This window comes from Mercenaria mercenaria, chromosome 1, assembly GCF_021730395.1.
Source record: "Mercenaria mercenaria strain notata chromosome 1, MADL_Memer_1, whole genome shotgun sequence".
Classification (NCBI taxonomy): Eukaryota; Metazoa; Mollusca; class Bivalvia; order Venerida; family Veneridae; genus Mercenaria; species Mercenaria mercenaria.
The window spans coordinates 25,404,957-25,418,930 of NC_069361.1; the positions used below are offsets into that span (position 1 = coordinate 25,404,957).

The following is a 13,974-nucleotide window of genomic DNA, read 5'->3' on the forward strand; positions in this document are numbered from 1 at the left end:
AAAACAAACAAAAACAACAGAAAATAAGAAATGGATTTATTTAGTCTGTTCATGGGCAGTAATGAAATATATATTCCTCCAAGACAACAAACTGAAATGAATCACTAGGAAATAAGAAATGGGTTTTATCGGGTCTGTTTATGGGCATTAGTGAAATATATAATACGGTCTGCACATGCCTATTTGTGCCAGTTTAAGCCATTATCTATTTTTTGAAACAGACAAACCCCGACTTCCTTTTACAATAAGTATATTTTAACTAAGTCATGGCCGTGGTCTGGCTTTGTAAACTCCAACCACAACACCAGAAGTACAACGTAACATGTTTAATAATAATCCTAGGTCTGGTGACTCTAGGTTAAATACATTTTGAGATATACATGACATATATTCAGATAGACGTACCGACAAGAACAATTTTAGGTCTCCAGTAAAACAACAAGAAACAAAAGCTGTCGCTTGACAGCGCACTCGACTATTCGAAGAATTGTTGGAAGTATGGGTTCAAAATATTAACAGAGATTTTCTGACAAACGATAAAAAATAGACGAGACAAACAATCTAACTGTATTTGTGGATCTGGATATATCTTGCCCTATATGGCAATGTGTGACTATGATGGTAAGCAAGTGTTCAAAGTTTCGAAGTTATATATCAAAAAATATTAGACAAAATATGGAATTGTATGCGAAACGTAACTAATTTCTATGCCAAAAGAAAACGCCATAACTGAGCTAAAGACCTTGTCCTAGTTATGTAGTCTTACCTACATATGTATACTTTGATGGTAAACAAGTTGTCATCAGAAAAAGTTGTTTAAAGGTACTTCTATTTCTGTCTCTAATGGCTTCAGAAAGGAGTCAAATGTCCCGTGTTTAAACTACCGACAAAGTTTAATGAAAATTCAGTAAAAAATGTTTAAAGGTATTTCTGTGTTCAGCTCTAGAGGACCCTACAAGGGGACCATTGCGCGTTTTGAAACAAATTTGGAAATGACCTTATAATGGTGGTACTGACCAAATTTGATCAATATCCATTATGCTGTTCATAGCATAAGTCGTTTAAAGCTTTTTTTTCCTAGTTTTAGCTCTAGTGGTCACCAAAAGGGGTAAAGTGCCACAAGCAATAATCGTTAACTTCCGCAAATTTTGTTTCCCTATTGAGAACTAGGCAAATCTAACTTTTGATAAGTAACACACAAGATGTAACACCTAAAAGGTAATACATAACATGTAAGAGGTAACTGATAATACGTAACACATAATATGTCATACATAAGAGGTTATGCATAAAAACTAAAACAAAATGTCCCTAATAGGCTTCCGTACATTATTGAAATATCTAAATTAAACACATTTATAAAGTCTTGTATTAAATACGCAAAACGTTAAAATTTAGTGTCTTCATATCACCTAACTCTGTTATTAAACAGCTCAAGTGTTCCTAACCTCATGCCTTAAATTAAATTCCCTTGGAGAATGTACATTACTTTCTCTCAAATAATTAGCAGGATGATTTTGTTTTGATTTATATCATAAGTAACTTTATCAGGAAAGAAAAATATCAAAATTAAATACCAATCAGAAATAAAGTCAATAGAATCTGCCTATTAATATTTGTGCAGTCGAGTTCTTTGGAGCAAGGTCGTTCAAAAATGCAAAGATACATACACTGTGGAAAAATAAAGCGCTCTTCTGTCGAGATACCTCAGGACAAGTATTTAACCATTTTGATGTTATGAACAAATTAGAAATACAAAAAATCATTTCAGTTTCGAATGTTCCAGCGCTGTATTAACGGATGTTCAGCAAATAAAGGTTTTATTAAGACTGATTATCTTTAAGTACTTTTTTCATTTAACCGTTTCTTGTAAATAGTTTTATCCGTTCTTATATCCAGTGCAACATAACTTTCAGTTGCTTCTGTTATTGGTCCACAATGAAAACGCTATGTTATGTACAGAGATTTTATAAATAGCCAGAGTATTCACTAGGCTTCATTTTCTGATTTCCACTGCAGAGACCAAGTGATGTTAGACGCAGTATTTTTATTGTATTATTTGTATTCGACAACTAGTACGCGATATATGGTTTGTTCATTTAGCACAAAAAATTAGTGATCGTATTAAACTATAAAAAAGCGATTCACTTAATAATAATAGTTTCTATACTGGATCTATATCATTGTGAACTAACATGTGAACTTTATTACATGTCTTATTATGATATATTGTTTTATATAAATAATATCGTCGTTATACAAAAAAATGGGTTGCTTATATTCCAAAAATCGAAAGGATGCGTTGCGTAAAAATAAGACTGTAAATACACAGCCACGCAGAAAATATTTACCTGATAAAACTGGTGATGAAAATGAAAATGGAAATAATAAAGGAAGTAATCTACCAGAATTTACAGATGAACAAAAAGAACTTGTTCTCGAATCATGGAAAGAAGTAAAGGTTGATATGGATAAAGTTGGAATACAAATGTTTATGAAGTAAGTTAATAATTACTTTAAATGGAAGGTAAAATGATAGTCAGTATTTGCTTGTAGGAGACATGAGAAATGTCTACAAGCGCATTTAATTTAGAGCTACAAAGAATGAAAACACATGCATAACACGAAACCCTTACTTATTAATTTCTCGTTTAGAGTTGAAACTTACCTTTTCCGAATGAGAATAGAAGGTAGTACCAATAACTCAAGTAGATCAAGATTGCTAACCTCAAGGGTAAAGAACACCTTTAGATTGCTTGGTTTGCATTATATCTGTCCAAACAAATGACATTCATTACTATTATTTCCATGCTCAGATGGAGGTCACGTCAGATTTTGCAGACAAAAACTCCTAAATTTATGCGTTTCTTCAGAACATGACATTAATTTTGATTAATGGTATTTAGCTAGCTCTCGTTTTTCCTCTCTGTACTGTATCACCTATATATTAGTTTTAATTGAAACGTATGTGAAATGTAAAAATTGTTGTAATTATCGCTTCTAAAATGATAATAGAATTGATTTTGACCCTTTTTACACTTTTGTGTTATTTAGAATAACGGTTATGTTTCTGCTAGATTTAAGACTGAATTTCTATATGATTTGTAAAATAAATATCATCGTTTACAGAATATATTAATTTACTGCTTCAAACCTAAACTTACAAAGAATATTCCCATGGTCAAGCTCTGATGAATACACGCACAAAGATGTATTCGAGTAGATTTTTGCATGCAGACATCAGAGTGTTGAAATATTATTTTGCCAAAAAATTGAAATTCAGCTGAACTTTTTTCGATTACAATTACGTAAATATATCAAATTACGTACAATTTAACAATCCTTGTAAAACAATTGATTTAAAAAAAATCATAATCACCCTTGAAATATGTAAAATTGTTAGCATTAAAACAATGGTAAAATGATTAATCCTTTATAACACTAAAATATTTAAAAATGCAGTTACTATTGGTAAGTCCGTTTCTTCCCTGGTATAATGGATATGTCGGTAACAGAACATTTTGCCTTCCAGCGCTTCTCTAAATTTTAAGTGTTCAATTTGTAACTCAATGAATTATCTTGCAGTTTTCCAGGATTTGTTAATTTTGTATATTGCGCCCAGTTTTGTAAATTTAAATTCAACAAAATATTATTTTACTTATTAAACTAAACGATAAACGCACGGCCATAAAATCTGTTTAAGAAAAAGAAGCAACAAACAAATTCGCAAAACAATTCACAGAAAATCTTTCAACTGCATTAAATTTTGTTTTCTCATCAGATCTATAAATTTTATTGTGCATGTAGCACATTTAAAAATAATTGTTGATATTTTTTTGTACATCGTCTGTAATTACCATATGAGTTTTGTGATGAAAAGAAATAGTAATATTGTTTCCACTTTTCAATATAGCAGTAATAATCGTATGGAGACATATGCAAACTATTTCCGGTGTATTTATAAAAAGCTTCCTGAAGTACTTTGTATATATTTGTGTTCACTCTTTAATGTTGTGATAACGTAATACACGTTACACGTTTGTTTTCCTATTTTTGTTTAACGCCACACCTGCACAATTTTAGGTCATATGGTGACTTTTTCAATCTTTTGATGATGGAGGAAGACCACAAGTGTCCCTCTCTGTAATATTTCAGGTAATGACCGTATAACCATCAACCTTCCGTAAACTCAAGCAATGTTTCGAATGCACAGAGGTGAGGGTAAGAAATTCGAAATCAGCACCCATAACGCCGCTATATTTTTTGTTTTGTACTTCATAATTAGTTTTATTGTGTCCAGGTTGACTGGCAAAATACAAAAGTACGTGTTAACCTTTTTCAGGTGTAAACAATCACAGTGTACACGTTTGTTTATTTTGTTTCCAATAAATGAAACATTTGAAAATTGAAATTTCTTTTTTAAAAAAATGCCTAAATGAAACTATATGAAATGATTTCATATATCCATCGGATTGAACAATTAATCAGACAAAGACCGATCTGCCTATATGATATATCTAATACGCTCCATACATTTTCCAGTTTCTCTTTCCTCTTATTAGCAGGCAGAATAATACTAAAATATAAAAGAAAAATTATATATTATATATATATTACTCGTCAATCTTTCAAATGTCGTCTTATTCGCTGATCAATGTGTATTATTCAAGCACAAACACGTATAATAACTTTCGTAGCATGCATTGATTTAAAGCGTCTCGCTCACACTTCAAATCTATATAAACTAAGGGACTACTTCGTCGTTTTTGCATAATTATGCTGTACTTGATTTTCTAAACTCGACTAAAGCTAATATTAAGTTCGCAGTTTATTTCAAGAGGTTGTCACGTGGGCAACTCCGGTGAAAATATTAAATTGCGAAAGGAACTCATTGCCACGAAAATGAGTCATTGGCCCTTTGATAATCTATCCATCGACCATCTTCTCATTTCACTAATTAAAATAACTACATACACAAAAGGTTTTTGTCCTAATTTCTTTCAGCCTTAAAACAAAGTTGAAAAATTAGCAAATCCTTTAAAGCAGCTCTGTAGCCCAGTAATTAAAGCGTTGGAACGTTAATACGTAACTTTTGGTTTCGAGTTTTGGTCAAATTGATCATTTAACCTTGTAAAATTATTTCCACAGTGGTTGTTTTAAATCAGTTTAACAGCGTTTTTTAAATACCTTTTTATTTGCATAGGGTAAACTTATGAATTTTCTGAGCAAGATGTCGAGATGGGGACTAGTCACGACTGATTCAACTACGCTACCAAAGAGGAGTCAATGTTAACTTGTTCTATCTCTTTTATGGGCTTCATTTAATTATGCAATGAATGAAATTACTCCATTCAAAATATGTATTGCCAGTTAGGTCATATCTGCTTTTCTACAGTTCCTGTAGACTATATGATTGATATTAAAGTAGTTAGTAAGAATAACGTATGAATTATGGTTTATCGGTAACAGTAATAGGGTTGTCAAGATGGTGTTAGATATGTACACGCTACAGACCGATGTATTGGAAGACTTTCAACTTGATGAGGTATTGTGATTGCCTTGTTTTTCGTCTTTCGTCTTCTGTTGTCATCCTCCGCATCAGTTGGCTTTTCACAATTTTACTTCATTCTTAATAAAATTTGTTCACAATTAATAATAATCTAAAAAGATAAACTAAATACTGGGCAATCTGGAATGAAAGATTTTGCCACCAAGTAAATTAAACACTACAGATTTTCTTATTGGTGTAATCGGAAAACGGTCAGAATGTATATTTTTATGAAATCCTGATCAGGCTGTTTGAAAATGGGTCGCCTGTATTTGAAAACAAGATCACTAAACTAGATCATAGACAAACACCATTAACACTACAGAGGCCTCATTTAACCTAATCTGCATGCAGTCTGGTCAGATTGTTTGTCTTTACGAAAGCTAGGATTAGTAAACTACGTCATATGGGATAAATAGGTCACTAGATAATGTCACAAAACAATGTTAACGCTCTACGAGCGTCATTTTCTACTTGTTTTACATAAAGCATGGCAAGAATTCTTTTCTGTATTAATAAAGGTTTACGTTTAGTTCGAAACTGTTAAATTGCGATGTCAACAACTTGATTATCGAAATCAGTCTTAGTAAATCTGTGTTTGTCTGCAGTTAACTTTTATTTGAACCATGTGCAAGAGATGTGTACTTTTGTTGATCCATATTATTACATGACCAAATTAGTGCCTAAAATTGAAAATCGTTGAAGTTTCTTCTTGACTGTAAAAGTACCGTTCCAGGCAATCGTAAACTCATATTAAGATTAAAAAGCTGTTATAGAATTAATGATTGCATATACATAAACTAGATTTACGAGTCATTAAGTTCCTGGACCGTGTAATTTTGAAATGTAATAAGTAATATATGTAATCTTACACGGCTCCCTACATATATCCAGTCCGTAGATTGTGTTGTTGCCTCTTATACTTATTGAATTGTTTCGGACCTCTGGCACTAGTTTGACTATTGACCAGGAAGCCATTCAGTAGGTGTGTACTACATTATATTTAAAATTGGACGATTTCTGTTTAATATACAAAGTTTTGATGTCTATATTAATAAGTAAATTTTAAGGTATATAAGACTGATGTATAGGCTCGCACTGAGCACTTCAAACGTCAAAATAGTAATATAATACTTCATTTGTGCTGTGCTTAAACTACATTTATCATAAACATGCCTGTAATTTATCGATATACTAGTATATGTGCACTAGCTCTCGGACAGGCATCTTGGGCTTTTGTAAAAATTCATATGCCTGATGCCAGAACTGTGTGAAGAATGATTAAGACGCCCAAAGTAAAGGCATAAAGTCGTATCAAACTAACTGAAGTTTCTATTTAGAGACAGTGTATTGTTTTCGTTGTAATTCTTCCCAGAATACAGAATTATTTTTTTTACATGTTATACTAAAATGCAAAGTAACTATAAATATTATATGATAAAACCAAGAATCATTTATCACATGCTCTTCCATATACCCTTTTAATCAACGAATTTCAACCGGTTTCCCAAGATTTAATTTCACAAGCTATGAAATTATATTCGAGCATAACAATATCATGCGCTCTTTAAATGTCGCTTATTTGTAATATTTTATATTAGAACGTTTTTCACGTTGGCTTTATCCTTTTTTCTGGTGGAGGCAGTTGTTGTTTTTTATATTGTAATAATAAAAATATGAGAAATCAAATCACACACACTAGAAATTTCTGTAATAATGTAATCTAATTTAAGTGTTCAGGCAATACGACAGCAGTCATTGAGTCGCCGTTTGTGTTTCAAAGTAACCTAAAATTCTTAAAGTATCGCACAGATTGGCACCACATGCCTAATCTTACATCCTAACATTTAATTGCTTGTCATTTATATCCGTTTAGTTTAAATTAGATTATTGAAACATGTTCCAAATTGTTCCTGTTAGTTAACATTAAAAAGGGAATATTCATTATTATACAGGAAAGAAAAAATTCAGGTTGCACAAAATATAATTTTACAATAATTATACGATTCCCTAGTTTTGTTAAACACAATTATTCGTCATCTGATTGTAAGGATACTGTAAAATTCATATGCAAACTACTAGATCAACTAAACATTTATTGTTTCCTTGTATCAAACATATTTGCGATTACCTCATCTAAAGTATTATACTTTTGTAGTTATATAATGAAAGAGAATAACGATCGCGCGCATGGAAATAAGAAATAACTAAATACATCACAGAATTTCATAATTATCTTTTGTCTGTTGAAATCATATTATGTTTTATAAGTTTCAATAGGAAAAATAGGAAAAACTATGACAATATAACAACAAATGTCAATCTGGTTTCCTTTACAATGAGTCAATTAACACTTACTGTTTATTTGATATGGATATACGACATCATGGGAATTGAGGGCATGAGAAGCGATTTGACTAATGAAATAGTACGGATCTCTAGAAATTGTTGACTTACTGAAACTAAATATAGACTGTTCGAAATACAGAGCTGTCAGGGAATCGGTTTATCGTACTTCCGCCAGGCTATTAATACAACAAACTTCTACCCACTGTGATCATACTGGGACAGAACTTAACAAGAAATATCTTTAACAAGAAATATCTTTAAAAAAGATGGTCGGCGAATTGTAATAAGGAAAGAAGTTTATGAATTTTTCATCTAACATTCATCTTTCATCTAACATTATTCAAATTGCAAAACTAAACACCGCACTTTAACAATTTAAATGGTTCTCTTTTAATTTTTCGCAAAGGTTTCGTAGGATTGCAATTTTGTTTCGTTTATCCTTAGACGAATAATTACAGCAGTAGTTTGATGAAGATTCATGAAGCGGTTCATGGGAAGACTTCATTAAACGTGTTTATATTTTTAGCTAAATTGGTCCCTATCCCCATTTGTAACAAAATAGCAGGAGACCTTACGATATTGTTACACATCGAATTTGATAAAAATCCATTACATTTTAGTGGATAATGCGAAGAAAGGCATATCTACTTTTAGCTATAGTGGTCCCAAATAGGGCCCAAGTTCCTATATAAATAAATTTGGAAGAGGATCTTATAATGATGCTCCAGATCCACCAAGCTGTTCATGAGACGGTGTATAAAGGCATTTCTAGTTTTAGCTCTAGCAGCCCCTAAAAGGGGTCAAATGTCCCAGCTGAACAAAGTTGGCTGCGGGCCTAATAAAGATGCTAGAAATCAAGTTTGATTAGAATACATGAGAAAAAATCAATTAAAGGACTTTTTTCTATTTATTAATTTTATTTATTTCTAAAATAGGCCAACTGATCTCGCTTTAACAAATGCATATTCGATATTTATGAGTCTTTGGACAATGACGTCACATCTATAAAAAAGTAAAGGTCAAGCAAAACATACACTTGTAATTATTTCAATATTTCTGTTTCACAAGCAAAGTTTGACCGTAGTCATATCACATAGATAAACTGTATGCAGCGTACCTTCATTTCAGTGTAATGAGATTCAGTCATTATATAGCATATATATAATGAAACAGATTTCAACTGAGTTCAATATTTGCATACCATACTAAAGAAAAATATTCATATATAATAAATCAGTTAAATAATTTATAACAAATATATCAAAGCAAACAAGTACTCATTTTAATATGCAATCTGAATAAGTCACAAAAGCAAGAAACCTTTTCATATACAGACGACAATTGTAACCAGGAAAATCTTTTAAAAAGCACTTCTCTACATAAAAGACTCTTATCACACCCTTATTCATGTGATACGCAGACCGTATTCAGCTCTTTCTTTAATTTGATATATGTTGGTATTTGAACAGGTTTTTATCATATTTATTAAACTAACTTATCATTTTGAGATATATTAATATTCTTGCTAAATATACTGAGCCAAAGTTAGCTTTAAAACTGTGAACAGCGTCGTTTAGGAAACGTTTTGTCTACATTTCACTCAGCGTAGCACAATCAACAGAGTGAAAGAAATTGACACTCTCGTCCAATCAGACAGAGTGTTGCATAAATCTTCAATTTTGATAAATTATCTATAATGCGTTATCAAGTAGTTTGATTTGCAAACTGAAGTCACGTGGCATAGGTAACGAAAACGAATTTAGACGGCGTCGCCGAAAAATGATGGTCGGCGAATTGTAATAAGGAAAGAAGTTTATGAATTTTTCATCTAACATTCATCTTTCATCTAAACAAAACACCGCACTTTAACAATTTAAATGGTTCTCTGAAATGGTTTCGTAGGGTTGCAATTTTATGTCGTTTATCCTTAGACGAATAATTACAGCAGTAGTTTGATGAAGATTCATGAAGGGTTCATGAGAAGAGGTCATTAAACGTGTTTATACTTTTAGCTAAATTGGTCCCTATCCCTATTTGTAACAAAATAGCAGGAGACCTTACGATATTGTTACACATCAAGTTTGATAAAAGATTTTATACTCAATATAACATATCTATAAGTAATAAAAACCATATTTTGTATATCAAAACAGTCCATATAATATTAAGTGAATTATTTGTTTTTTATTGGCATGAACATACCAAATACAGGTCATCTGTATTCTATATGAAAAGAGAAATTTCCAATGGTTGCAGCACATATCATGACCTATTTTAGACAACTGTAACTAATATTTTCTTTTAGAATAATGTCAGTGCATCAGTGTTTCATAAAAATTTAGAAAACTATTGACGGTCATTTTTAATGCAAAACTATAAGTCAAACAATAAGCTTAAAATGACAGTGATGTAGTGGTCTTATTAAGTTTCAACGATGAATTCTGTTATGCAATAATTCTATAACGAAAATTCTACCTTAATGTCAAGCATGGATCTGTATTGTAATTTCAGCAAAACACAAATGTACTTAAAATAAGTCTAAGAACTATTATAAATCACCGCTATGCCATTTCCCTATTTAGTGTCTGTATATCTATTACATTTTATCTGATATTTAGCCTCAAAAATTATGTTTTTAAAGTAAAATATAAGAAGCAAATTCGACGAATTGGTATCCCCCCTCGAATGGTTTTGTGTTGAGGAATGGCAAAGAAATATATCCGGTAAAACATTTAGGATGCTACTAAGAAGCAAATAATTCCATTACATTTGAACAGACGTCCTTAAGAGAGCACAATCAAGTAAGAAATCTGGAACGTGGGTGGTGACGGGGTGGGGGTTTACAACTTCACATTGAAAAATTAAAAAAGAAAATTGTGTGTGTGTGTGGTGACGGGGTGGGGGTTTACAACTTCACATTGAAAAATTAAAAAAGAAAATTTTGTGTGTGTGTGGGGGGGGGGGGGGGGGGGGGAGGGGTAAGGTAAGGTGACCTGGAGAGGGTACAATACTTCACATGTTGATAATAGATATTGATGAAAATAACAAATAAAAAAAAATGTTGCTGGGAGGTGCATGATTGGGGTATTGGGGGTGACTGGGTTGTGGAGAATGGGGGGGGGGGGATACAGCTTTGCATGTTGATAAATATTCATGTGGGGGAGGGTTAAAGGGTGTGACCAGGGTGGTGGGGGTGACCGGGTGTGGGTACACAACTTCACATGTTGATAATAAATATTCGTGGAAAAAAAATGAAAGAAATTTAATGAAAATCTAATGGTTAGTTTGTTATGTAGATATGTACAAATATGTGAATTTTTAAACAATTAAAGGGCAATAACTCTGAAGTTACTAAAGAGATGCTGACGAAATTGAGTGTGCACTACCACATAATGGTGATCTAAATACAATTTATGTTTAATAGTTCTAGGTTAAATATGTCACAAGTTATGAAGCAGAAATTGTCATATTTATACATGTAGTACCCTATAATAGTTAACACTGGAAACTTCTAAGGGCCATAACTCTGGTGTTACTTGGGCAATCTGACAGGCCGCATTTCCCTATAGTGGTGAACATGTATATGAAGTCTTATTTAAATATTTCAAACTAATTTCTAGATATGGCTCCGGATAGACGGATGACGCCAAAATTATATCCATCGGCTTATTTTTTACTTACAATATCATCATAACAGCTCAATCGTATTTATTATTATATTATCATTATATATTACGTATAGGTTAATAAATGGGAGAGCGGTGCTTTTGAGTGATAATGGCCCTGGCAAGGTGATAATAGCATGTTTACATGTTATTACATGTTTACCTATAATATAGTAAGAAATGGGTTTTTTGTGTCATTTATATGGGTAGGCCTACTTGCATCTTCTGGCACAATAAACTTCAGCTTTTCAGTTTCTATATTATTTGTATAAGAGTGTATTTACTGTATAAAATCAAATACCTGGATAGTTTTACTTTCTTGCTTATTGCATAATTTAGGGAGAAAAATATGCTATTTCACGAAGAATACACGATGTTACGCTCAAGATGATCAAATAAAACGGAAATATTCCTGTTTTACCTCCAGAAACGCCATGACGTCATTTTTGTTTACGGACGTTAATTTCCCGCGCTAACGCTAGGGCCATTATCGATAATGACCCCGGGGCTTATTATGATAATGTGATAATACACGACGCAATGCGATAACAGGAGAATTTTCAGCACAAATGTGTTACTATTTATAGGTACTCATGTAATAAGTATAGGTTAATAAATGGGAGAGCGGTGCCTTTGAGTAATAATGGCCCTGACAAGGTGATAATAGCCCGAGGGCTGTTATCTTCTTCCAGGGCCATTATCACTCAAAGACACCGTTCTCCCATGTATTTACCTGTTTATTACATGTTTACCTATAATATAGTAAGAAATGTTTTTTTTTTGTGTCATTTTTATTGGTACTTGCATCTTCTGGCACAATAAATTTCAGCTTTTCAGTTTCTATATCAGATCTACTTGTATAAGAGTGTATTTACTGTATAAAGTCAAATACCTGGATAGTTGTACTTTCATGCTTATTGCATAATTTAGGGATAAAAATACGTTATTTCACACGAAGAATACACGATGTTACGCTCAAGATGATAAAATAAAACGGAAATATTCGCTGTTTTACCTCCATGAAACGCCGTGACGTCATTTCTGTTAACGGACGTTAATTTCCCGCGCTAACGTCAGGGCCATTATCGATAATGGCCCCGGGGCTTATTATGATAATGTGATAATGCATGACGCAATGCGATAATGGGAGAATTTTCAGCACAAATTTGTAACTATTTATAGGTACTCATATAATAAACCAGATTTATATAGCGCCCTTTTCATGATAAACACGTTCAAAGGCGCTTTACATTGTGTAATCTTGTTTACTCTTAAATTCTTTGCGTGTCTCTTAATCTTTACAATGCCTCTTTGTTTTAGTCTTATACCCGTTAGAACCAGTTTCATAATGTTTAGAATAGTATTTTTAACATCTCATTGCTTGTTAACGGTACATAAACATTAACTATTTTACAGTAGCAATAATTATTGAAATTAAATTTATTGAAAGTCGTTTTAGGTCTGGTTTTAGGTGTTGTCTTTCGAAAGATGGTGGGATTTAGGAGTTAAGTTTAAATTCTCCAGCGGTATGTTTGCAACCGCAAGGTGATGTCCAACTGTGTTCCATAATTTTTATCGTTTCGTCCTAATTTCTAAATGTTTTACTTTGCCTTTGTTTTTTTGTTTTTTGTGTATATGTTCATTGTGTAAAATCCTTCTGTACACTGTTAAAGGATTGCGGTTGAATGTGACGTGACTTTTCTTGTTGTGCATCATCATTGACATTCTGATATAACCCTGTCATATTTAAAAAAACAAACTGCACAACTCGACAGTTCTCTCAGAGCAATGGCACCACTGTGACAAAACGTAAATGTTAAAACTGAATTATTCCTGTAGCAGTGACTCAGTATAAAGGTATATATCACCATTTTATAAAAAAAAAGAAATAAAATGTTATAAATGATATTAAGACCAGTCAATTTACTGTTTTTGATGACATCAAATAAAATGAACCTTTGATAGCAAAAGCCAAGCTGTAAATAATTATTATTACATTTCGATATATGATGTTATCTGAAATATTAAAACATCAGCAGTATTTTATTCATTCTTTTTTGTACATTTCAAATATTCATGATACTTTTACAACCCATGTACCTAACTTATTCTTCAGAAAATGGTATTTGGTATTCATTGTCAAAGCATACCGCAATTATGTAAATTGTTTATCTTTGCCAAATAGAGGCTTTACAGGCAAAGTGTAACATTATGCGATGTTGTTGCGTTCAAATCAATCATTTCAGAGACATTGGGATTCCATCTACAGTTAGGCTCTGATATGCAGGTCAATTATTTCCTGTTTCGCACAAAAATGCTATGCGCAGGAAGTAGATGAACTTCCAGATCCGATCATTTGAAAACTTATGACGTCCCAATAAATATAACTGTGTCCAAACTGTACAACTTAAC

The 13,974-nt window shown here is 32.2% G+C and overlaps 1 protein-coding gene across 1 annotated transcript in view; it reads left to right on the forward strand.

Moving 5' to 3' along the window:
* The first annotated feature begins 1,983 nt into the window (after window positions 1-1,983).
* LOC123543586 (uncharacterized) overlaps window positions 1,984-13,974 on the forward strand; it is a 44,531-nt gene continuing 32,540 nt past the window's right edge. The window contains exon 1 of the mRNA XM_045329653.2: window positions 1,984-2,499. Coding sequence (XP_045185588.1) covers window positions 2,267-2,499 — 233 coding nt within the window. The 5' untranslated portion in view covers window positions 1,984-2,266. The remainder of the gene's footprint in view (window positions 2,500-13,974) is intronic.